The sequence below is a fragment of the Cyprinodon variegatus genome, unplaced genomic scaffold (assembly GCF_000732505.1).
Source record: "Cyprinodon variegatus isolate N-32 unplaced genomic scaffold, C_variegatus-1.0 Scaffold218, whole genome shotgun sequence".
Taxonomy (NCBI): Eukaryota; Metazoa; Chordata; class Actinopteri; order Cyprinodontiformes; family Cyprinodontidae; genus Cyprinodon; species Cyprinodon variegatus.
In genome coordinates this window covers 456,055-483,183 of record NW_015150671.1, presented here as the reverse complement: position 1 = coordinate 483,183, position 27,129 = coordinate 456,055, and the positions used below count along the sequence as shown (strand labels likewise).

The 27,129-nt window shown below is 38.2% G+C and overlaps 1 protein-coding gene across 2 annotated transcripts in view; it reads right to left on the bottom strand.

Annotated features, from left to right (window-relative positions):
* Window positions 1-27,129, bottom strand: part of ric1 (RIC1 homolog, RAB6A GEF complex partner 1) — a 33,099-nt gene that overhangs the window by 4,099 nt on the left and 1,871 nt on the right. Inside the window, exons 2-21 of one of the 2 annotated variants that reach the window (XM_015380626.1) lie at window positions 21,516-21,623; window positions 13,886-13,965; window positions 13,377-13,484; window positions 10,364-10,509; window positions 10,133-10,269; window positions 8,831-8,922; window positions 7,618-7,706; window positions 6,748-6,892; window positions 6,603-6,651; window positions 5,376-5,549; window positions 5,073-5,279; window positions 4,838-4,876; window positions 4,122-4,232; window positions 3,902-3,991; window positions 3,646-3,806; window positions 1,357-1,495; window positions 1,162-1,278; window positions 677-1,084; window positions 271-582; window positions 23-181 (exon numbers count right to left, since the gene is read on the bottom strand). In XM_015380626.1, coding sequence (XP_015236112.1) covers window positions 23-181; window positions 271-582; window positions 677-1,084; window positions 1,162-1,278; window positions 1,357-1,495; window positions 3,646-3,806; window positions 3,902-3,991; window positions 4,122-4,232; window positions 4,838-4,876; window positions 5,073-5,279; window positions 5,376-5,549; window positions 6,603-6,651; window positions 6,748-6,892; window positions 7,618-7,706; window positions 8,831-8,922; window positions 10,133-10,269; window positions 10,364-10,509; window positions 13,377-13,484; window positions 13,886-13,965; window positions 21,516-21,623 — 2,871 coding nt within the window. The remainder of the gene's footprint in view (window positions 1-22; window positions 182-270; window positions 583-676; window positions 1,085-1,161; window positions 1,279-1,356; window positions 1,496-3,645; window positions 3,807-3,901; window positions 3,992-4,121; window positions 4,233-4,837; window positions 4,877-5,072; window positions 5,280-5,375; window positions 5,550-6,602; window positions 6,652-6,747; window positions 6,893-7,617; window positions 7,707-8,830; window positions 8,923-10,132; window positions 10,270-10,363; window positions 10,510-13,376; window positions 13,485-13,885; window positions 13,966-21,515; window positions 21,624-27,129) is intronic. The other variant, XM_015380627.1, reaches the window with a different exon arrangement.

Genomic DNA, 27,129 nt, shown 5'->3' with positions numbered 1-27,129 from the left:
GAACTTCTCTGACTTCTCCCACCTGAGTTGATGGCGTGGGGGGCGGAGACTCCATCTCCCCTGAGCCAATGGCTTTTAGGAATCGGATCATGTGACGGCAAAGGTCCCATTTTCCTTGTTCAAGAGCCGTGTTGAAGAGGAGAGTGGCGTGCTGCCGACTCACTGCAGGAACCTCCATGTTCTAGAGGTGGTTATAGATTAAAAAAAAATATTTTAGAGATATTTAGCTTTAAGGTGATTTAGGATGTTTTTTTTTTTCTTTAGGCTAACCTGTAGGATAATCAGATAGGACGCTGCTGTGTCCAGATCCTGGGCCATCAGGCACTCCTCGAACAGATCTTTGGGGTTTCCCACGGCTGCAAACAGGTAGTTCCACAGAGCGTACTCCGTTTTCCGGGCACAGTGGACGATGGTCTGGAGGAAGAGGGGGAACTCTGTGATGAACTTGGCCACGGTGGGAAGCAGAGGGTCGGGGATGGGCTCCCGTGAGGTTGCCTCTTCTTCCAGAACTACGTGAACCATCAGCTCCAGGACATGAGGAAAGTAGGGAAGGGAGGCACAGGACTGAGCCAGCATCAAAGCCTGGGAGGTAAGGGGAAAACATTAAGTAGAGGTACTGGATTAGATCTTTCTGATAAAGCAGCCCAATAATAAGCCTGAATATAAACAAACAAACCTGTTCGCCCAGGTTGCGAACCAGCAGCTGCCTCAGGATGTGGTGGAGGTAGATCTGGGAGGTTCTTTCTACTGTGCAGTAAGGAAATAGTGCCTCTAGTGGCTCAGAGGGTCCTTGCAGCCCATCGTAGAGTATGGTCTCATTGGTGGCTCCCAGCACCAGGGCGTCCTCAAACAGCACCGCCAGAGGATAGATGTTGATATGGAAGGGCAGCATGATGCGTCTGGAGAGGAAGGAGTGAGGCTTTCGATTGTCTCTGGGGAACAGAGGTAACCAGACCTTCATTCCTGCCTCTCCGCAGGACAACCACAGGGCCTCCAGCAGGTGGCGCTTCTTCTTGTTGGAGCGACAAGTCGTCCACACGTTCTCCACACACTGAGCCAGCACCACTGGAGGACAAAATGGGAGCTGAAAGACAAAATGGAAAACTGTTATCTATGGAAAAAAAAAACCTTATAAAGAAAAAAGAAGAAGTTTGGACTCACCAGCTTTTTGTTGACGGCTGGTGTCTCTTTGTCCCGCACTTGTGGTCCAGATCGGTCCCTCTGTAGCATGATCAACTGGCCAGCCAGATTCAACATGATGCTCTCTGCTGTGCAGGCCTGATATGGAAACACAAAGATGTTAACATATCTTTGGTTACAGCTCAGTGAGAACATGTACGTATGTGTTGCTTTTACCTGCTGCGGTGCTTTTAAAGAGATGCCAGTCTCTGTGCGAACTGATGTGAGCGTGACCGAGACCACAAGAGCTGGATGGGGGATGTAGCGAGACATGGACACCTCCTGCAGCAGCGCCACGCTGACAGATGGTGTGGGACTGCAAAGAAAAGTGCACATATTTAGTCTATTTTAAAAATCAAGTAGTTTAATTATAGCCTGCAATAATGCTGGTGTACAGCAGGGATCTAAACTAGGATCTCTCTGGTTTTATTTTGTTTGCTTTTTAAGAACGCTCCTTAAACTCATGTTGATTTTACTGCTCAACATTTATGACCTGGTTTTTCTTTTAAATTCAGTCTCAAAACAATGTAAACAAATAATACAAGAAAATATTTTATTTCATTAGTCTGCCATCTCTGGTTCATTTACAAAATGCTCATGTTATCTCAAAGCTATTACATCTCTTTTTGTGTATTTTTAGTTGATAAACATTAATTATGAAAATTAAAATAAAAGATTTAATTATATTTAAATAATTATAAGCAGAAAAGAGAAAGGCTTGTAATTACTTTCTTCACCTGAAGGGGGACCCCAAAACCTCAGAACATGTTAAAGATCAGCATCTTAGCCACATGATGACAGGTTAGACTTCCTTTCTCAAAGAAAGACACAGCTATATAGCTCTAGTAGCTAAAAAAAATATTGAAATCACAGACTGCTTAGAATCTCCTGGTGTTGAAGACAGAAACACCTCTTCATTTTATAAACTGGGACAGGAAATGTTTAAATTTTTTTTAAAAGAGCACAATTAGAGGATTTATTGTTGTTTGTTTATATGGAATATCATTATGCTAAAGCTGCACAAGATACAGATCTTACAGATACAGATACAGAAGAATAAGTGCTTTTTTTTTCTTGAATTGAGCAGATAAGAAATTTCAATTGCATATAAAATTATTAAAAGGGTATAAATACCCGTTCCATTGGCCGATTATCTACTTTTCTACTCAAATTAAGGCTAAATACGCTTCTTTTAAGAAATTCTTACTCATTTTTGCAGCCTTTTATCCCTCATCAATGACTAAGGATAAGATTCACACATCCCGATTTTGCATAAAATTCAGCAGAGCAGCAGGTTTTGTCCGAACCTGTGCCCAACTATAAATACAAATGCAAAGTAGTATGAATACCCCTGAAGGCTTCCTCGACGTGTTCAAATAACCATGGAAACGGGGGGCAGTAAAGCAAAAAAAAAAATAGAGGTATTTGTCTGACGAGGCAGCATGCAGAATCTTGTTTGGCACTTATTCCTTAATTATAAGCAATACAATCAACACAGTGGCTAAAGATGGATGATGGCACTCAAACTAAATCTGATTAATAAAAACTTATACATAATTTTTGAAATATACAATTAAGTGATATGTTTTAATCAAGCAGGCTGAACATACTGACTTTTATGATGACATTAATTGGCAGATGAAGGAAAACTGAATTTATGGAACCGGTTCTGCTATGTTGCTCGTTCAGCTACTTGACTTGTAAATAAATCTTTTATTATTTATTCAATTGGGCTGATATGATTACATGAATTACTCAACCTATCAAAATCTCCCTCTGAAAATCACTAACGGTATTTTTCATTTAGGGTTTTTTGCCATTTAAGGGTGTTTTGTTAACTCATGGTTCAGTTTAATTATTCAGATTCAGTCAAAACGTCAAGCTCATAAGAACACTGGGTTAGATACAAAACTACTGAATATAGTCATATTTAAGGGTGTTTTGATGAATTGTGGTACTTGATGATGTAATAACTCCTGTATTATTTGTTTTAAAACTAAATCAAGTGAATAGGAAGGATAGTACAATAAATTTAAAAGCCTGACTGACTAAGATGAAGATAAAGAAATCAGCGTTTTAATAAAATTTGATAGTGGATATTAACAAAAGCAGGAATATAGGGCATCGTCACTGCTGAAGTTTTCTCTAATTTGATTCTGCAGGAGAGATGTTATAAAATCCTAAAGATTCATCCTCATTTTTCATCTGATCAACAGTGAGACGGAGGAGCAGTTGCTCCACTTGTTTCGTTCTATTGCTACAAATGGCCTAAATACAAGTTAAGATCCATTTTAAAACAGATAATGATAGATTTGTACTAGATTTAAACAGATGATTCTGTAAACCCTCATTTATCTACTTTAGGGGGGTAAATATTCAGGCTAATCTGACAGAAAACAAAACTTTACTCGAAATAAAATAAAACAGTTGATATCGACAAGAATCTACAGAGTTGAAGGAACCCACCCGTCATTTCTCCTCTCTATGCTGTAGAGGCAAATGGAGCAGTCGGCCCTGAACAGGATGACCATGTCTCTGAAAACGTTGAGGAGCAGCGTATCAGAGTGCAGCTTAGTGACCGAGGCGAAGGCGTTGTCCAGGTTGGATGCGCGCTGATAGAACCTCAACTAGAAGCAAACATAAGAGGCTTTTAATGAGGCAAAATACAACTGCAGCCACACGGAATGGCTGAGCACGAAATTAAGCCGTTTGTTATTATCACCTGCTCTTGCTGGTCTGTAAAATTGTAGCATGCCACCACAACAAAGTCTTTCCACCAAGCCAGGCCTCCTGTCACAGTCATGCTCTGCTCCTACACAAAAAAAACGCTCAGTTTGATGTGATCTCTCACTCTTTCAATATTGTTACCACTGTGTTCCACGTTTATGCTCCCGAATCAAATCCTTAATTTTACCTCCACAAAACCAGTTGTATCAGCATACCTGAGTGATGTTCCCAAACAGCTTCCATTTTCTCGTGAATAAGGAGTAGTGTGCAAAGCCCCGCCTCCCTGCAACAGCCATGCATTGTCCTGCTGTGTCTATGGCTGCAAACTGTGACAAATAAAAACCACAAACAGTTGGACAATAATTTTAACTTAAATGAAAAATACAGATATTTAAATTTTATCTTATTTATAAAAACCTGGAAATGTGGCAATTATTGTGCTACAGTCTAAATCTTCCAGTGAGTCTATACACCCCTTATGCTTTAAATAAAAAAATTTTCCCCTGTAAACATAATTTTTCACCCAGAGTTTGGCATCTAATTTCCTTTTATACAGTGAATATTTAAAGTAATCATTGAGGTTTCCTCAAATGCAAACCTTCAGCGCATTTATGGAAACAGAAGGTGAAATCCCAAAGCGTACATCTAACTCAACAAAGGAGCAAAAAGATGAACATCCTGAAATAATGAAAATAGACTGTAAACCTAGATGTTTTAACCCAAAATATAAAAAGCCTTTGGTCATGGCGGTGGACTGCCAATTTAATTATTTACCTTCTATAATTTCTCATTTGTTTTCCTGTTTCATATCCAACATGAAAGTGAAAAAAATGTTCTAGTTCTGGGGAACGTTTTAAATCAGCTGCGTGTGATTCTGGCAATCAGGAAATAATGGAAAAAAAGCAAATATACACCCCCTATCCATACTTACCCGAATTGGCCAGTTGCTCTCTAAGTATGTGCTGTGAATCTAAAAAAGAAACAAAAAGACAGTGAGTCAGTCATTCTCACAAAGTGAAGTTAATTATAAACTGCTGCTGATGAGGTTACAAACACACAATACATTTGGTTGTCCAGAACATACTATAAAATAATGCAACCTAGTATTTCATGTCAGTATGGAGTCTCTATATGGGTGCTGTTGGACTGTGCATGCACAGCCTTACCTGGACCACATGCCAGTGCTTGTGTCCGAGTAAAGTGCTGAGTCCCTGAGAAAGAGAGGAGTCTGGATTGGACGGGTGGTGCAACGGGCTGCCGTCTCGTGGGTGCAAGTTTGCGTGTGCGTCAGAGTTGCCGTGGATTTGTGTGGGGTCACCACAGGTCAGGTAGAGGCGGTCTTCTCCGTGGAGTAACACCTGCTCCTGGTTACTCTGTAGTCGACAAAGGAGCAAACGGTTCGTGAATGATTCATGACAGCGTGTATTTGTGGAAATGTGCTGCTGAGAGGTTTGCCATGCTCCTCTCACCGTGCAGGGGTTGACTGTGAGGGCACTCTTAATAAAATGGAACTGCAGAATCCCAGCCTGCAGACAAGGATGAGGGGGAGAAACCATCTCCACATCCTGCTCCTCATCCTCCTGTTTTCTCCTCTCCTGTCTGTTGGGGATTACCCACAGGTGGTAGCCCTCTGCTCCCCAGCTCTGTCAAACAGCACATTATTCATGTTGGTAAATGCAAAGAGCAAAAAATAAACCACAACAGGCAAAAAAACAACAAGTTTATCTTTAAGGCTTTCTGTCAGGGTGAGATACCATTCTGTGATCTTAAACTGATGACTTTGACTAAAAGCCTTTCTTCTGAGACCTGCAGAGGCGACACCTGCAGAAACACAGCTTTGCAGATCAACAGACTGAAAATACTTTTTGCCTATTCTTCTTTGAGAAATACATAAAGCTTGGTTAGACTATTTTCTTTTATCCTTGCAACCGATTCAGATGTTGATTTAAGCAGATGAATATCTGACAATTACATTTAGGTCTCATAAAAACAAAGGACTCTCTTCTACGTATCAGTTTTGGCTCCTGAATGAAATCTGGTGAACCTGCAGCATGACTTCCTATGGCTTTGCTTCAACATCCACTTTCTTATCTTTATCTGCATCACTAAATACACACCTGGAGGAGGTCCTGCACTGATAGACTCTGGATAGCCAAAAGCTGAAGGTCATGAAAACAATAAAACCCTTTAGTGAAACATCTACATGTTTGTGTTTAATATAGAGGGGAAAATAGCAAACAAAATGTTGCCTGAAAAAATAAAGTGTAACTTAGATTTTTTTCTTCAATTGTTCAGCACTAGTTTAGGGAAAGATTAGCAACAGCTGCCTGATCAGAAGAGTCATATTGATCTCTGCAGCTCCTCCAGTGTCACCCTCAAACTCTTGCTTCAAATCTTCTCTGATCAATGCTCTGCTAGGTGAAGGCAGGTTCCCAGCTCCCAGCCATTAGCTTTACATTTCAAGATAACAGATTTATCCGTCTTTTTATTTCTATTTCACACCCAAACCTGCTTGAACCTTCTTCCTCAATCTATCTGCTGTTCCCCTTAGTCTCCATGATGCTGTTCCTTCACTAATATTTCCTTAAAACACATCTGGGGTCTATGTAGTCTTTGTAAAATTGTGCAATGATCTACTCTATGTTCATTGTCTTGTTTAAACCCAGACGGGATGTGGCAGCTATAGTTTCACATACCATAGAGCTTATTTTAAGTGGATCCTTCTTGGTGCCATCAGAATGATGCCTGAGGAGAAAGTATACGAAAAAAAATATATATAAATGATAAAATATGAGAACAAAGACATTAGAAGATGTGAGAGGTCTGTCTCCATCCACTCACGCAAAGTCTTCTCCCAGAGTACAGATGAGATGAGCTCCAAAGACGCTCCACAGTGACAGGCCCCCACACTCCCACGTTACCATGACAACGCTGTAGTCAGGTGACCAGCAAATTAGCTTGACGGCGCCGGTCTTGTTATAGATGTCTGAATGGTAAAAAAAATAAAAAATTCAGGGAATGTATGAGCTGAATTACTGTTCCTACAGCGAATCTCTGATGTTATTTTTAATCCATATTCATTTATTATCTTGTTTTGTTCTGCGTTTTCGTAGAAAGCTGGAAAATAAGTTTGGGCTTTTTAAATAAATTTACTTAGCAGCCTAATTTGTGAAGACTTGCAAGAAACAGGGAAATTAAGTAATAAAAACTTAAGCAGAAGTTCAACAAAGAGTCATGAAACAACCGAGGGCTAAAGGTCAACCTAGGATTAAAGGTCTGTAATACACAAGTGAAACTGAAACACGAACACTTTTATAGAGGTAAGCTGCACTGAAAGAATATTTAGTTGTTGCTATTTGCAGGTTTAGGCCACACCTTTTTTTTTTTTTTTTTTGGGTTGTGCATAACTCATGTTTCTCCGTCTCTTCCTTTACTGCACATTGGTAAATTTCTACTCGCATAACATTTTCACAACATGCAACAAAGGACGATTTAACATCAAGCTTAGAAGGATGACTCCAAGGGCTTTTAACATCATTAATATTTTTGCTTAAAAAGAAGTTAGCCCACAAGGGGGAGCCATATCTTTACACCTCATTTGATAGGTCTGAAATACCATCATTTATAGTCATAAGAGTTTGTGCATTAAAGATTTTGAACATGAGAGATGTTTAAAAAGAAAAAGTGTCATGGAAAGTCCAAGGGTGATACCTGGATAGTGTTTAGGTGTGAGCTCCAGTTTGTGGGACAGCTGCATTGATCCCGTTGTGGTGTCGATCATGTAGACCAACACCGAACCGCTGAAGAAGAGGGAAGAATGAAAAAAATAAAAAATAACATCAGATAAAGTGTGATGAAACAAAACTATCAAAATGAGTCTGCATATAACTAGGCACGCTAGAAACACTTCTGTTCATCTCCTGGGAGCCGTTTTATTTAAAACCTTTTTCTTAAACCAGACAAAGAATCACAGGAAAATAAAACACTTGTTCAGTCAACCAATTAGATAATGACCAGACTTTAACTAGGCCACAACAAAGCCTGCTTCCTTTGGAGCTATTTAGGGATTGTGAGTCAGAACACTGTCCTGATGAATAACCTAGGTACACTTGAGCTTCGGGTCACAAACTAACAGGATGTTCATCCATCAGGGTTGGGTGAGTCGCCAATGTAGTCCCTGTGGTTTTTTACAATCCTGAAGCCTTATGGGCTTTAAACGCCTTTATTAGACTTAAAGATGTCAGTAACTTTGTGTTTAATCTGTTCTTTAACAGTTCTAGATCGGCCCAAAATATGTCACTTTGAAAATTTGAAGTCTACTTCATGTTGTTGGACAGGTTATAGTTAAAGGTTTGATTACAGTACCTTTATATAGGATCATTGTAATGAAGTAACAGGAGGGAATTGGATGGTTTTAATAATTTTTTCCGCCCTAACGAATGAAAACAAGCATTTAAAATAATGTCAGTGTGTGTTTAATAAGACTATGTTTCAGATGTTATTGCTTTAAAGATTTCTAAGGAATATTGTTCTTGTTTACAGCAGAGTACTTTTTAATCTAAGTTTGAGTTTTTTTTTAATTCTATTTAAAACAAAAAAAGATTTCTAACTTTCCACTTCATTTCAGGGGGAAATTTCTAGACATTACCAATGCAAAACATTTGCAAAGCAATAAAATGAAAACTCATAAAAAGAGATTGAGTAGGAAACAGCGAGGAGTGAAATTCCTGCCAGCCTGGGGGATTTCGTCATTCATGGGGGGACCCTCACAAGCACACACAAGGCAGCCTCGGCAAACACAACACGACAGGTTTTCACAGAACACCGCAAGGACAACAATCTCGCTGTAGCACACAAATGCAAGTAAACACACCCAGCTCTCTAACGTAAATGCAGAGACAAAGTGGGAGACAGTTGCACAGACCTGGCACAGCCAAAAGCCATCAGTCTGTACTTGTTGTTGACGGCCACACAGGTGCCATCTGCCACATCTGCTGCCCAGACTCCCTGCAGCTGCTGGACACACAGAAGAAGAAAACATTATTAATTGAAGGTGTTTAAACACATTAGCCTGCTAATATTGTTGAGGAATTCTATCCAGTACTTTGATTTTAGGTTTGTTTTGCCTTTCTTTAGATACCTAAAAAAAAAAAAAAAATCTATAAACTGCTGTTACTAATGTGTGCCCAGAAGCAGTAAAATATGCTTCAAACAATCAAAACAGTACCTGATTATGTTGTCTGAAATCCTGTGATGTGAACATGTGTCATGACTTTAGGCTTGTTTTCAGTTTTTGGGAAGCACAGATAAGTGGCACCATGTACTAAGGTCAAATATTTAATAAAAACCCACACCTAAGTTCTTAATCTTTTCATGAATGTATCCATTTACTTCTGCAATCCAAAAACTAAACAGAACACACCACATTAAACAGGAAACTCAAGTAGTGCTGTAACAAAGACAAAAATATAGCTGCATTCTAACTAAAATGGCAGGAAAAAGCATTTCAGAGAATCTAAATTTCATTTTTTTTTTGGGAGAGGATACGCCCGGACCCCCCCCTGCGCCAAAGCCTAAAGATGTGATACACCAAGGTGTACACCCTATGAAATAATCCTAGCTAAAAGCCTGAATGGAATCAACCATTAGGTATAAAGGTAACTGAAGATTTGTGTTGCATCTTTACTACTTTGTTTAACTGAAGAAGTCATATTTTAACTTGGTTATTAAGTAATAAGGTATGAGTAGAGATAACATCTTTAGGGACTTTTCCTCGTAAATTGGGTAGAGAGTTGAACCTTGTCTACAGCAGCCAGGCTAAGTTTTAATGCACATAAGAGCCATGGTGATATATTTTAGAGCTTTGCAGTTTAGGTTTGACCATACTTAACATTTGCAGCCTCAGGCACTTCAACAAACTGATTTTCTGTGGATAGAACAGTCGGTTCGCCATGGAGAGACATGAACCTGAGGGGGATTTAAGTGGTAGCTTATCAGACTGGGCTGTGGAGGCGGTTACAGAGACAAATTTACATGAAACTGGAACAGATTTTGCCTCCCCATCATGCTATTTTAAACATTGCGCTGGGATGGCACTACATTGCATAAAGGAAAATAAGCCTCTGTTTGGTGAGACAAGCGATGGACGCATAAAGAGGGGGTTGTTTTGGAAGGGTTATAAAGTGATCTTTGTGAGAGAAGGGCCCGTTTCTGTGGGAATCCTTACGTCTGCTGCGATGGAGTTGCTAAGCGGTGTGATAAAGCCCAGGCGCCCATCGCTGAGAACCACAGCAAAGCCGTCCAGGGTCAAACAGTACTCCATGCAACAAATGTAGACTCCATCCAGGTCGAGAGAGGGACCCCCTACACAGACAAATACAGCTTTATTGATTTCTGATTCTGGGAGAATACGTTTCCCTGATAAAATTGCTGTAAAATCTTAAAAATAAGCTCCAACCTCGAGCCGACTGCAGGTCTAATGAAAAGGGGATTGTAGTGAGGCAGATGGCCTTGCGGCCATTGCTGCCGAGCCCGTCCCAGTGCAGCACATGGAGATATCCGTCTGCTGTACAAACCAGTAAGTCCTCCTGGAGAGTCTGAAGACTGAGGAGAGACAGAAATGAAGAAATTGGCTTTTTACATAAAATAAATGAACAAAAGCGAACGATTCAGTAACCAGAAAAAGCAATAACATAAAAACAGTGAGCTATTCATCGGCCAGCTGTATCCTGACAGCTATACCGAGCAGCTGTGATGCCCCTCGTCTCACTGTCCTCTAAAGAAACATGGTAACAAATAAGACTGCTTGCTTTTGTAGGGCACAACATCGCTTTAAAAAGGCAGAGAGGAAATTTAACACAACTGGGAGAGAGATGAACAGAAGATGTGGGGAAACGACAAGAACTTAAGAGTACAGGCACTACAGAGCAATAGCGGAGGAGGCAAAGTTTTTTTACTGCAGCTTCACAGCAGGAGATGCCCACTCATCTCTTCACAATCAGCCTGTGCCTGTGAAATGCCAAAGCAGTGCTCTGATTTAGATGACTGCCCTGTAATCTTTGTCAAGTGGAAGAGATTAGGGAGAGGGGGAAAAAGTCACACAAAGCTGCGTGAAAAAAAAGCTTATTGTGAGCGAGCAAAAAAAAAGGAGAATATGAACACAACCCGGGAGGAACTAAGAATATTTGAATTCAATATATTTGTTTTTTGTTCATGATTTCAAAGAAACTGTAATGATGATTGAAATGACAGGAGAAAAATGTGATGTTTATCCAAAACAAGCTCCGAATCCTGCAAAAACCTTTGTTAAATAAACTATTTGGTTCATATTTTTCCTGCTAAATTAATAAAATCAATACTTTAATAACCTACAAATATTTTATCTTTGAAATCTTAAGATTGTTATAAGTTTTTTTGCAAAATATCTAAAAAAAACATTTAGTAAATGTTAGAAAATATTAAGACAGGACAAGCTATGAATAATATGTCAGCATTGCAATATCAAAAAACTGTTAGCTAACAAATGTTGGCTATTTACGGCCATTAAAAATGTGGATACCAATGTTTAGTCTAGCTTAAAGGTAATGTGGAGGAGTTTTTAAAAGACCCGCCCTCTCGTGCAACAGCATGCACAAGCCCATTTCTCCTTGTGCACACCCTGTTTAAAATGTGCTGTTGTCATAGCTCATACCAGCTTACTGTGTCCACATACAGCGGGGACTATATAGTGGACTTTATAGCAAACTCAGTTAACTGAGCGTTTGGACAGATGATCACTGCTTTTTGCTCCATTGGTCATTTAACTCCTCCTTCATAGCGCAGTGCCTGCGCCATCTTTGCTTTTAGCCACTGCTGTTGAGTACCGTCAGTCTATGGCGACAGCAGGCCGCTGTGACAGCAAATCCCATAATGCTTTGTGAGGAAGCTCTCCGTGCAAAGCATTATGGGATATATCTGCCTCTTCTGAGGCATTTTTCTTTTCATCAGGGTTTATACAGGAATGAATAACTCAAATTTAATGCTTTTTAAAATTCTTTTAATGCCCTTAGAAACAATTCTAATGCCACCAACAGGTACCTGTCGACAGGCTGAAGCAATGTCCCGAATTCTTTGTTTTCCAGCCACTTTTGTTAAAAATTAGCTTTTTACCTGCCCATTCTATAGCTTTTTCTCCAAATCAAGCTTCTTTTCTGTACATACAGCTTTCCGGAAGCAGTTCCATGCAAATATATTGTGATATAATATGTCTGACGAAATTTTTTTTATAAAGCATTTTAAATGCCACAATTAACACATTTAATGAATTTTAATGCCAATTAAGGCCTTCATTTAAAAACTAATAATTTAATGACTTTTAATGATTTTTAATGACCTGCAGAAACCCTGTCTCATACACTTCATAGACACTTTTTCTCTTATAACACTCGGCCATTTCCAAAGAACCGGGGTGAGAAAGGTGAGCTTCAGCATGACTGTCTGAAACTGTAGCACACCACACATATGCTGCTGAAAGTGTGCATGCGGAAAAAAAGATAGCTAACGGGGCTAGCACGTAGGACGGTCTTACGTAAACAGATTACAAGAATGATTGACAGTTAGGAGGACCACTTATTTAGATGATCCACCCGGAAATAAAAGATCGTCCTCTGTACCTTTAAAAGAATTACATCTGCAAATGCACTGAACATGTTTTCCCTTTGTCCTGTTCAGCATCATGGCAAGTAGACTGAATTTCTGACTGCCATAGTTGTTCTGGACAGTTTTACTTTTTCAAGGGAGCCTTTACACATATAAAGCCTCCCTTGCTACCCAACCCTTGAGGATTTATTTATTCTTAGTATACTACATACATTCTGATGCCAAATATGACTGGGGAGACATTAAAAGTAAAGGAAAACAGAGAGAGAGATAGAAAGAAGGGGTGCAGAGTGAGGGGGAACATATAACAGAAACAGCAACAGAATCCAACAACAAGCTGCTATCAAACTGCTCCTGAAGCATCTATGGGGAAACCTGCACACAGACAGCAAAAACACCTGCAGCAGAACATTTGAACAAACTTGACAGCATTAATGCGCAAATCACACACACACGCTCACTCGCATGGATCGCATATTGTCAGTTGAAAATTTGCATTTTGATTTGAATCAATTATAGTCCTGACAATATTACCCGTCAATCATGGCTGTCCTTGTCCCCCGTCATTTGTTCTTTCTTTCCGAAGACTGTCAGAGCAAAGTATTTATAAAAATCTCTATCATCTTCCACGGATAAACTGATAGAGGGGAAAAACAGCAACCGGAGGTCGACACATATATATTAGAGAGTTACATCTGTTTGGGGTGTCAGAGTTTTTTACATTTTTGCTTCAAGAACCGTCCAAGGTCAAGAAACAGCATGTCTGTAGTTACAGGCAGGCAGCAAAAAAAGGAAAAAAACGGCAGACAGAGTGATTGAAAGACAGTATCTACCTGGTGATAGGAGCCTCTAGATCCACAGGCTTCTTCAACTCCAAAGAGAGAGCGGGGGCACATTGCTCCTCTTTAAAACCAGGAGTCACCTTCACACGAGGGCTTCCTCTGAGCAAACACAAACATATAGAATCTGATTAAACCTCATGAAAACCACGGCGCACACAATCAACTTATTTTCAACCCTTGGATCTGATAGAGATGAGTGAATTTGCCTTGACTTGTCAGGATTTTCCTGGCACGTTGTCAAAGACGGCGACACAAAAACTACACAAACACTTTAAGACAGATGCCATATTCACCGTCTTCCCTCCCTATCAACATGTGTTAATCTATCTATTAAAAACATCCACCAATTAGTTTTTTTTTATGGTTGAAAATACATTTTTAAAAAGCTGAAAACTAATCCTAAAGTTAAAAGGAAATAAAATATATTCCAGCTGTTTCCTCATTCTAGAAAACTGCTTCAACATTTCTTTAAACCTGCTGTGAACGTGAGCATCACTTACTTTGGATAGACGGGCTCATAAAGATACTTGTCCTCGCCTCCACCCAACACATCGAACAAAAGGATGTAGCCATTGGCGGTCTATAAAACAGAAAAGAGCTTCATCAAAATATCATCTAAAAAAAAATAAAAATAAAAATCTAAAAAAAAAAGGCAACAAGAGATGATTCACAGGAACAAAAGGTGCAAAAAGGTAACAGCAAAGTCATTTCAGGTCTTTTATGGGACTAAAGTCAGAGATTGTGAGGTTTTCAATGCTTTTAGATTAACAGAAAAACCCCCCCCAAAAAAACAATCTGCATTCTGCACATTTTTCTAGAAATACCAAAGATAGGATAACTTCCATTATTTATTTTCAATAAATATTTTTGACAAACAGATTTCAATTAGTTTTAATCTTTAGATTTCTTGTTACCTTAACAGTCTAATTTAGCCTTTTAGTTGTAGTGAAGGGGATCATACAATGATTTCATTAGTGTTGCCTGATCCCTTAACCAATTAAAGAGGTGTCACTTCAACTGCTTTAAAAAAAAAAAAAGCCAAATCATGGCGGTCAAATTGAAGAACGGCGGCAATAGGAGCCATGAATCTGAAAGGCAGCTTTATAAGACATCTAAAGACAAACTGATAAAAACATAACAAAACGCTGCTCTGCAGTTTGGACCTGTTTGCAGATGAGTAATATGTATTTGACCACTTATGCTGATTTCAAGTTCCTCAGGACTTAAGTCATAAAAGAAAACACATTTCTGCAGATTTTTTTATAGATATAACTGTTTGGAACACAAATGTATCCACAAAATGTGTAAAAGCAAAGTTTAATTAACTCAAAAAAAGCGCTTTTGTTTTCATGCGGCTGGGTGGTGCCTTTATAGACTTCAAACCAGTCAGGATTCTCAATTTTTAAGCATTGAATAAATGGGAGTAAATGAATAAATAAATAATAAAAACATCTCAGTTGACCGGCTGATTTTATCTGTGCATTTCCTCTTTATAGAAGAAGGAAAAGTTTTTATTAATGTGACTGCTTTTAAGCAAAAAAAAAAGGTAGATTACATAAAACTTCATGCGGGTTGACATCAGCTGACCTTTAGATTTGAATATGAAATTATGAGTTTCAATGGTAAAAAAAGTAGTTTTACTCCACTTAAATATCAATCAAAGATGTAACTGATATAGGCAAACCTTGACCTGACTGGTGATCGTGAAGAACTCTCACATCCAGTCAATCATCCACACACAGGACGGCTAGAAAGACATTTTGATGCTTTTGTTTCCTCAAGGCAAATCTAAATCATCAAGATTAATACGTAAACAAAACATAAGCAGATCACGTTACCCTAACCCTTATTTGAGTAAAAAAATATATATAAACAAAGGGCTTCAAAGGAATATGTGAATGGTTAGATATAAAAAGGGTATTTTTTTAGATCGGATGTTTTTAATAAACATGGTTAAAAAAAAAAAGTGTGGCCCATCCTGAATGTGAATTTTTTTTTACACCTTGAGGCTGTAAGCTGCCTACAGCTCGTCTTAAATATCACTGTAGATTAACAACAACTGAAACATTTCAAAGAACAATTAACAGATAAATGCAGATTAAAACAATTCATTTGGTATTTATGAATGACATTTAAAAAGTAATTGGAGGAACTACATAATCATTGTGGAGAAAGACATTAGAATAAATACAGGAATGATACACGGTGCTCTGTCAAGGAAACTTCAGAACCCGAGCCTGTTGGCTGAAACGTGAAACGAAACCTGATCTGAAGTCTCCTTTCAATGATAATGTGCCCAAGCTTTACAACGTACATGGAACCCACCTCTGTTACATGTGAACAAAAAGGAGCTCAATCCAAGCAAACCCAGGGGGCATTTTCAGCTTTAGACAGCACAGATGTTTAAAACTACATCAGTATAACAGATTAAGATGCAAACTGGTGAGAAATATAATTATAGACCCCTGTAACAGATGTTAGCGACATATTCGGGTTGTACACTGTAGCTTTCACTCCTATTCATCTGAAAATTAAAAAGCGAATACTTGAGCATTTTGTAACCCACATTGTATAGGGCCCCGCTTCCTGTTACGCTCTTATTGTGGCGGGCTCCGTCTCTTTAAGAAGGCTGCCCACTTGACATGGCTGCCACAACCCACTGCTGCTCCTTGCTGTGGTTTCTGATTTGTTTGTTTTTGGACAAACTGCCTGATTTTTGAACCACTGCACATATAACTTTATTGTTGCCTTAAACATAGATTATCCTAGCCTTTTGTAACTTGATAACGACCCACAACCTGGTAGACATTCTTCAAACCGTGCCCTCCAGTCATATACTCATCTGTTGCTGCTTCAACTATTTGCAATATTCAACAGTGAATTATTTTTCTCCTGTTGTTATTTTCATTTGATTTCTGTCTATTTTGAAGAAAACATTTATTACACAAACCTAAATCATTTGTTTGTCTTTTTGTTCATTGGCCAAACCTCCTTCTAATGTTCTGGTTATCATCATTCTGCCGTCAAAGCTAAATATCATTACATATTTCATACCAAAAGGCTGGATTAGATTCCTAACCGAGTTGTTAGGAAAATTATTTAAGTGCAGAACAGTTTCTACAGCTAAGATCCTCATATTTTTAAATCTCTATAGAAGAGACTTCATTTATCCTTGGTAGATGGAGTAAAAACAAAAAAAAAAGTGGCTGACAGAAGATAAAGGAGGAGGACTGAACTGTGTGATCATACATGCGGAGATAATAGTGCAGGGAAAGGCAGAACCCCAACTAGAGCCCCACAAAATATGTAGGCATAAAGGCTCAAAGGCAATCAGTCCAGCGTAGGGGACACTTTTTTTTTTTTTCTTGGCCGGCCTTTGTTTTTCGGGTTGGGCGTTAGTTTTTTGAGGCAGGAAAAAAAAAAGAAAATAAAAAGAGCCGTACCTTTTAGATCAAAATTTAATCTGACAGCAGATGACTAGAAACTCATACAAAAACTGTTGATTAATGTTTTAAAAACGCTTCAAAAGTGAACATTTGATTCCAAATTTTCATAATATTTCATATTTTTAACTTTACACATCTGAAATAAACATCAAAGCCTTTCCCTCATACCACTGCGACAAAATGAAAGGAAAAAAAGATGACTTTAGGGAAGTGAAGTGCAAGACCTTGGAAGCTCTTTCAGAGAAAAAGAGAAGTCAGCAGAAGACTTTACGCTGTGCATAATCTTATTGAAGCTTCTCATATGCATGTCTGAACCCGTCCCAGAGGCGCAGCAACACAGAAGCCTGCAGACAGTTGCTACTCCTTTTAGAACTGGAATAACTTTAGACAAAGCAGCCAGATTCCTTCAGATGCAACATCATTCAAAATAATGCAAACTTCCTGCAAGAAGAACTCAAATGACTTCTGCTGATAAACAGAAGCCACAAGCATAAGGTGCATCAAGCGTAAACAGCTTAAAAAGTGGAGCGGGAAGTGTTTTGAAAGCACACAGCTGTCAGGTGTGCTTCCCAAGAAGTCTAAACACATTCCTCCATCAATGTTAAAGTGCGCAGCCAGATTACTCTGAATGCAGCTACTGAAAAGAGCAACTGTACACTGAAAAAAGTAATGCAATTTTTGTGCCATTTACTTAATTATATTTAGTTACTTTAACACAATTGTTTCATGGTAACAGGGTAGGACATAAAACAATTGTGTTAAAGTAACTAAATATGATTAAGTAAATGCCAAAAGCGGTTGCATTATCTTTTTCAGTGTATTTATGGCTAAGCTATTGTGCTACATCATGCACATTTGAGCAGCAGATCAAAACCCATAAGGCTGTTTCAGTTTAAATGAAAAAACAAAACAAACACTAAGGCAGCAAAAAGATACTGGCTTATATAAATCAGCCTAGTATTTCTAAATCTACTGGTTGTCAGACTTTTGCTGAATGGAAAGTTTGTATTTGACTTAAAACTGCTTCCTTGTTACTTTAATTATGCAATGTATGTGTGAACACACCATACATGTATGGAAAAAAAGCCTGCAAGAAATCCTGGCAGGTTATAGTTTCCTGAGTGAAGCAGTGTGAGAGTCTAAAAAAAGAGAGGGAACATTTTGGCCTCGGACTGATCCCAAAAAAGACAGAAGAAAAGCTCAGCGGCGAGAAGCATTTCCCTCGTCTCAAGACTTTCCTTTTTTTATTTTAAGTTCCTCCAGTTATTTTCCTTAAATCTTTAGCATCATACAGACTTCTTGGCTATCAATAGATCCTGGTCATATCGTTAGAAGGCGATTACGTTAGCCTGGAGGTCTGCAGGGTTTGTGAGCAGCCTAAACATCTGGGAAACAGCTTGTTTTTAAGAGCGATCCCGGCTGTCTGGGTGAGCCCCAGTCTGCTCTCTCTGTAATTAAAACAACATAAACCTTGATGTGAGAAGTTACAGATTTTTGAGAACAATGAACACATTTTTGTTACAAAACATCACTGTACACGTGAACTGATTCAGACTCCAAACAGAAGAAATAACTCTGATGTTATGTTATTTAAAAGGGACAAAAATGGCGTCTTTTAAGCAGATAATAAAAATAAATGTATTAAACTTCTAATAAACAAGCAAAAAAAAATGTCTGAAAGCCTAAAAGCTAAAGGGTGGTAGCTTTCGATGTAGAAAAATACATTTCTAAAGCTGCTTTCATAAGTAGTGAAAAAAGAGAGGTTATATCTAAAACAATAATATGACTCTTGTGAATAATCTGAGCTCATTGCTCAGAAAAACATTAAAATAGCTAAGATGAGTTTTCAAACAATTGCGTTGCTCCTAAACCTCTGAACTTTACATAGACATGGATTAATAGACAAAAACACAGAAATAAAAATGTTGAACTTCCAATTTGTTTTTATTGCAATAAATTGGAGAGTCCTGCTGCAATGTTTTCATTGCTGATACGATACTGATATGGCAGCTTTGAGAATCGGCCGACAAAAATATTCCCTCCATACAATATTAGCAGAAATCATACTGGCTTTTATCATTTGAAAAGGCTTGATCATTTAATATTACTTAACAACAACAATAAAAGGAATAAAAACAGGTGACCCATGTAAAATGAACCAATAAGCAACAGAAACTGAACAGAAGCTGATTGTTTCAATCAGCATGAAATATCTGAGATTTTAGATGCTGGCTGATAAAATCCAATATTAGTTTTTAGGCTAACATCAGACCGATATCCGATATTAATGTCGGATTGAGGAATCCGTTGCAATAAATAAGATAAATTACAGTAATAAACTCATAAATCTACAGAATAATCCAATTATTACAAAACAGGTTGACTATTGATTCAAGTAATCAATACAAACACTTCCTGTGTGTCTATAAACCCTGTAAAAGTAAACATAACTAAAATTGAGGAGTCAAGCTGCTAAGAAGTACATTATTAGTTAAGAATAAATAACTACGCAGCATTAAAAATGCTCAACATACAAAAGTATGAAAACTAATCATGCAAATAAAATGCATTAAACATATGAATGTGAACAAAACATACATTATGAAACTCAGCTTTAAGGAAACCAAAGTAACCGATGCAATAAACAAAAGTGAATAAAATGTCCCTCAAATTAGATTAAAAGTTTATTCTAGAAGCTCAATAAAGGATCAAATATATTTTTCAATGTTTTTTTCTTCACAACTAAAAATAAACTCAGTTTCATAATTTTCAATATAACCTGCCTACGCTGGTGAAGCAAAAAAGGACTATGTAATAATTCATAAGGGATGTTGCTGAGCTCAGTATGAGCAATATTGCAAACTAAAGACAAACTGAAGATCTTCAACTCTCAGCAGCTTTAAGTCTGAATCAGTATCTGAAGAGCAAAGCAAACAAAAAAACTGGCTTATTGTAGTTTGTTATGTGCCCCGGTAAACCAATCACATCCCTTGGTTCGACACTCCATAATAGAGTCTGCTTGGAACACTGGTTTAAAGAAGTGAAAACATGCTAAATTTAGCTCAGAGAGAAGAACTGAGAAAAATTAGAAAAGGAAATTACTTAAATGTTTCTTTGAAATATATTTAACTTGTTAACTGTAGTATTTTTGTTTAAAGTCAGGAATATCTCAGGTTTAAAATGTTGTTTTAAAATGAAAAAAACTGAAACACTAAAGATTTAAGGTAAATTTTTGTTTCAATAACTTCCAACAGACTAATTTTAGTTTATTATGGGCTGATCATAACTGTTTAACCATTTAAAGGTGACAAACAGTCAAAAACAAACAGTCTGTTAAGGCCAGGATGTAAGTGGAGGTTAAAGCCTGATATTTTTAACTTCTGGACCAATTCCCTGCTGCGTTAAGGCCAGGAGAGAATGGAGCAGAGTCTGGGCGACTTCATTTGGAGATCACAATGGGAGGTTAAAACAAAAGCAAACAAAAGGAAACAAGGATCCTCTATGTTCCTCTATTTAATCCAATTCGATGTCTTTGTTAAACTGAAACAATTTGTTTTAGCATAATTTTCTGTCTTTCTAAAATTTGAATGGCTAGTAAATGTGAATAGTTGAAACTCAAAACATAGTTGATCTTGTGCGCTCCAGCATGACTTCATTCTGTTTCTTTGTACCTTTTAAAACCTGATGGACGAACCGGCATGAGGGACGTTAGGTTCTGTTTTGGGACAAACAATGCTCCAACCACACCTTTTTTTCCCTTGAATGTGGAAAAATAAATAAACCACATCATATATTACATGGTTCCCAAAGTGTTCTATGACTATTCTTTTCTCAAAAAGCACCGACGTTAATGAAATTACCTAAGTACTTGGATCTAAGTGAAACTGAAAGCATTTGACTGATGATCCACAACGCAACAGCTTTGTTTGTAGAAGAGATACTGTTTCACTTTAAGGAGACTCAATCAAAGCCAGAAAGTGCAGAGATAGGCAGAGGGCAAAGTATGAAGACAAGGCAAATAGAAGTGTGAGCAAAGCAATCAAACCTAATATGAGATTGTCATTTTGGGTAGACATTGATTCATTGATAGTTTATGGCTGTTACAAGGTCGTTTTCACATTCTACTGCTTCCACCTTATTGAAATCAAAAGAAAAAGGGGGAATCCTTTAAAAACCCTTGTTTGTTGCTGATACTGTAAATGTCACCGTTGATCCTAAAGCTGAAAGTCACAGAGTAAACAGTCAGAGTGGTCATGAGGTTACTGAGCAGAAACTAAAAACACAGCAGGTCAGTAGAGACAAGAGATTAACAGCATTGATCGAGCCACATGACGCCTGCCTTCGTCTTAAAGAGTCCTTGGTGTTTTGGCACATTTCAAAGGCAGCTAGTTGTGCTGCCATTTGTATTAAATGAGGCTCAAAGGAGCAAGTTCATGTTAGGATTTTTCTCCAACATAACTGTTTTTGAGTGGAGTTTTAGCTGTTTACTAACAACCACAAACTCAACGTCTGGCAAGAATGTTGACAGCCCTCATTATTCAACATCCTCCGACTGTGAAGGAAAATCCCCCCCAAAAAAACAATTTATAGTACGCTTATGAGCAAATTACAAACATAATCTAAAAAGAGCTTATCAGGGAAGCTAAATAGGAGAAAGGATGACTTCCCATAGTGTTGTACTTACCGCCACAGCTATCATGGAGTCGTCTGGTTTCCATTCTGCTTTCTGGTAAAAGCCAAACTGGGCCGCTGCCTTCGCAGACTCAATGTAGCTGACTATCAGGACACTGGGCTGTGTGGGAAGAAAAGGGACATGGAAAAGAATTTGGTCATCAAAACGCCTGATGATGTAAAACATTTCAGCCTTCATTCAAACTTAAATAATGACTGAAATATCTAAACAGATCAAACAGCTCAGTTTAAACCCCAGCGCAGAGTGATCGTGTTCAATCATCATTTCCTAAAAAATACAAAGTGAAATGCATTTGATAGCGTGATTCAAAATAAGAAATCAAACACCAGAAATGATGCATAAAGCATGAAAACCAAAACATAACCATCATCCACAACTGGGGTGTTAAAATGAGAACCTTGGTGAACTTAAATAAAAAAAAAAAACAATACTTAGATTGAGATTATTTTAATAAAAACTACATATAAAGATTACCTTAAAATAAAAATTTAAAGCAACTAAATGCTAGAATAATTAGGATTGTACACGATCAAAGTGGATATAGGAATGTCCTACTGTCTAAAGAGTTTCTTAGAAGATCCTGGATTGCAGCCAACCGGCTGTTGCTTTCAATACGCAGCACATCCTTATCTAACCATCTTATTGCAAGTTGCAAGATGTTGTGATTCTCAGCAGTACCGCTATGAGTGTCACATCAGGACTAAGATATTTGATCCCAATCTTTCCAAGTAAGCATGAAAGGTTTCTGTGCCTCCACTGCGAGTTTAAACTTTACTGAGGGAGGAAACACCTTCAGGAATGTCACCTTGTTAACAACAGTATGAGAGGATTTCCCATAAGGCTGCAGTGAGCCAAAGTATGGCGCTTTTTTCTTAAATTGACCCTAAGCCCCATGTCACAAAAGTTGAATTGAAAAATCACAAGGATAAGAGATAAATTCTGACTCAAGCTAGAGTCTGGCTTCATGCTTTAAAGCCAAAGACATGTGTCTGATGGTGAGGTAAATACTTTTCTAAGACTTTCAGTATCTCCTACTGCATACAAGAACATGCCACTAAGGGAAAGTCTAACATAGATCATCTGGGTAATTATAAAGGCATAGCTCTATTCTATGCTGTGCTTTATTTTCGGACCCAATAGACTGTACAGGTGGTGGACGTCATCCTTTAGAAAATCTGTAACGGTCCTGCAGGTAATAATAAGGAAATATTCACATGTGGGCATTTCTCTAATCCCCTCAACACATGAACTAGTTTATTAAGACGTTCTGTCAAATTTAGAACAACTGAAGGTAAAAATAGTATTGGCCAAACAATAATGTTAAAATAATTAAACTACTATAGACTATATACCAATAGGGGTTTAAATGGTGGGTGATAAAAAATACCACAACATGCAGATGGTGTGCTGACAAACTAACTGCTTTGATGCATTCAGCATTTTTAACATTTTAGAATAGAATTAAACTTTATTGTCATTACATTGTCACAAATAAAATGCAACGAAATTCCCTCTCTCCTTTTCACCCATCGCTTTGTGGAGTAGTAGGCTGCCATTGTGCAGTGCCCGGGGAGCAGTGTGGGGGTTAAGGGTCTTGCTCAGGGACCCAGAGTGGCAGTACGTGGGAGTGGGGCTTGAAGCGCAATGCCAAACCACTAGGCCACCACTCCCCAGGGGATAAGGGGATTTACAAGAATGCAAATTGGGTTGGTAAGATTCTCTGGCTGACGGTAGAGCCACAGCAGATGGATGTAATGTGTCTTAATGTTTGCAGCCACCAGGCAATGATCTAAAGAAGAAGAATGAGGAATTGGTTTCTGATCATTGTCACCACTGATTGAGTAGAAAGGGCACCCTGGATTGAGTAAACCTGGCTGTTAGCCTGGTCTGGAGCAAGCTAGCTGTACAGAATAAATCTCCATGGTAACTGATGAGTTGCTGCTTTCGTGAAACTTAGATATGGCTTAATTAAAACTTAATCCCTTATCTTGGTTTGGTTAAATAACGGTCCTGGCACAAGATTAAGTTTTTATTGACAACCCTGAACTGAACACACAAAGCCTCTAAAGCTCCAAGGTCTCTAAATCAGTGAGGTTGGTGCTTTTCAGATACTCGATTAACTACTTCTCACCGATAACCGATGCATTATGGGTTTGTACTGGAGCTTTAAAAAATTCCCAAACCACCTCTGAGTGGTGGCCTAGTGGTTAGGGCATAGGGCTTGGAATCCTGAGGTTGCGAGTTCAAAACCCACTCCCACAGACGCTTAACCCCTGATTGCTACTCGCGCGCTGCACAGTAGCAGCCCACTGCTCTCTAAAGCGGATGGGTTAAATGCAGATAGTTAATTTCTTCATTGCTAGACCAATAAAGTTCAATTTATTTATATTTTTTTTAATCACCATTTACCTGAGTTTGTACAGTCTGGGGGTGTGAAATCGTCCATGTTTATCAGACCAGAGCACATCTTATGGTTCAGCTGTTGTTTTTACAGGGTTATTTTAAGGAGAGTGGATTGATTGGCATGGCGAGACACCGGTGCCAAAAGCTACAGAGGTTTAGGCTTCCAAGAGCAACTTTAACCTGGTTCACCTAAGGAGGCAGCACCTTTGGAAAGAAGCGTGTGGCCACTACACTTTCAAACAAGGCCGACTATGGAAGGACTACAATTGAGGCTATCAGGCTCTTCCAGACAGCCACTTGGTCGAAGATACAGGTGGCAACAGAATAATGAGCAATCACAGTCTCACCATACAGGTTTCATGCAAAAAAACAAATAACAAAAGTTAGCCCCTAAAAGCTTCTAAGTTGTTTGTCAGCAGAAAAACAATCTCTCAGACCCTGCAGTGGCTGTACATATTGGAGCTGACATTCAGCCTTTGTCTGTTGAATAAAGGGGCCTAACCCAAAAGAAAAAGAACGCCTGTCACCTTACACATACATAATTATAAAGGAAAGACTTTACTACTGTTTAAGTATTATGAATCACTTCTTTATCAGGAAAACAAATTCAAAAGACTGCTGGTGAACAGAATAAATTAAATATATTTCCCTGCTCTCAATACATGTGATAATAATCCACCTCTCCTTGGTGATTTTTTGAATATTTCTCTCTGATTATTTTGCAACTTGCAGACGGAGCATTTTTGGAGCAGTGAGCTCCCCATAGGGCCCAATGTAATTCTCCCAGTGCGATAGGAGAGTCGTTTTGAGGAAACTACGGTTGTAGCTCACTGTCTGCCTTGCTCCGGTGTCTGTTTTATAGAATAAATAATCCGCTGACGAATTATTAATCCGGAAAAGCTGAATCTGTGCATATATTGTCAACTTTACTGCAGTTTCACGATGCTGTCTGCAGCAGAGAGGAAAGATCGCTTGAGTTATATTTCCCCCCAAATAAATAATGGTCATTACTGCATAAATATTGTTGCTTTCTACAGCGTTCCAGCTGATGCAGCTATTTTCATTGTACAGATCAGTTATCGTCTCATCGCTGCGCACGAAATCATTGCGATGTTGGCGACACTGATGATGCAGACTAGTTATATTTAATCACAAATACGATTCCCCCCCCCGCGAAACTGAAGGGGGTGGAATGGTTCTCCAGCCACAGTGCTAATGGGGCATTTACATCTGAAAAGGGATTCATAAGTTGATATGTACTGCGGAGGGATTGGAGGCTGAAAATTCTCATATCTGTGGGATTTGCAGTGTTAAAAGTAAGTTTTTCTTCTCCACTGTCGCCATATGAATGCTCAATATGAGGGATTGCTGTAGAGTCTCCGACAATACATGAGAATATCTACTCTTGCTCATGCTCATCCAGGAGGAGCCTTTGAACTAATCTTACTGTATGATCTGAAGGAATTATACTAGTAAAGAGTCTTCAGATAACAAGTATTGTGAATTGGCAACATATAAATAAACTGAATTGAACAAAAGTAAGGCACTGACTTTCTCAGTCTAGGCCTTTAGGGAGCAGTAATGCACTATAAGTAGGTTTGCAGAGCATGAGAGTAAAAGTGGGCCTGTTGCAACACATTGAGCAAAAAAAATCCTGCATTAATGGACAGTGGACAAGTAAGCTTTCAAGATGAAGGAATCACTGAAACCATGGAGTAATACACTAACATGCTTGCTTTTTTTTTTTTTTTTTTTTACACAAATTGTTCAGCCCTACTTTATATCAATGTAAAGTAACGGTAAACAAAATCCAACAATATTTTTCTATTATATACTATTGTTTGTTATTTTTCTATTCTATATATAACCTTAAATTATCTCACTTATTTTTCATAGCTTGAAACATACCTTAATCACAAATTTTTCAAATTAGCTTAAAGAAGACCTTGTACTACAAAAAACAAACAAAAAGGGAACACTACATTCGTTAGGTAACGATGCAGGACGACAACTACGGTAATTTTAGATGCAGATACTAAGCCACTGTAATTAGAAGAGGTTTGAGCACTTTTTTCCATACAGTGTTTGTTTCATATAATTAAAAATTTAATAATGGCACTGAGAGGAAAACAGAAACCTCCAGCTTCCTTTGAGCTCCTGAAGTACAGCCTGCAGCACTGTCCAGCACTGAAGCATTAATGCAATGCAACAAACACTGCTCAACTTCTAATGCTTTGTTCGAAAATTAATATAACTAAGTTATAAGTTAATTGATTTTTGTTATATTATTTCTTTTTAAAACCTTCACAAAGAAAGTAGGGACTACATTTCAAACATGATGCTCTGTTTTCCTAGCATTTTGAATTCACATGAACCCTTGCAGCATCACAGAAGTCGTCTCAGAGCAACACAGAAGCAGGCTAGAACTATTCTCTACTATACAGATGACCGACTGCGCTTGAACTGACCTGTGGATTGCAGACGGCAACTGAACCAAAATAAAGTCAAAAACATTAAAAAAAGAAAAAAAAAATCAAAGCACATGTTTCTGAATCCATCTATGTTTAAAAATCTGGATGGACACATTTTGTAAGCATGAATGGCAGCATGCTATGCTCTACATCCTGTGTGTGCCTCAGAACATTAACAATGACCCTCATCCATTGTTACTGCATCTTAATATACAAACGGACTGGAAAACAGGCTGTTGAGAACAATGCAGCATTTAGGTCAATTAACTACCAATAAATAAACATCAATGTTGCTCAAAGCATCAAATCTAAATTTAACCTATAGAGTTTGAATCTGTGACATTATGAAAAAGATGAATAAAGATCCACAAATTACTTCATGATCTCATTTTAATCACATAGCCAGTTTATCTGGGAAAAATAAAATATATTTGTTTTAACAGAGTAAAATCACTTCAGATGCAAAATGCCTTGTGATCAACTTCTATTATGTTCTCCAGTAAATCAGAGAGAACCAAGAGGAAGTTTTACTAGAGCTGGAATTACTGAGGCATAAACCTGCAGCCCCCTGTCCAACAACATGTTTATGGTGGGAGGGTGTCTATTACAAGTCTCTGCTAATCTAGAGTTGAGGCTGAGAAAATAAATCTGATTGATCTCAGCCCTCTGAAAAGCTTCAATAACTGAATTTAGAATGAGAACAGATGCCAAACGGACATTTGCATCAAATA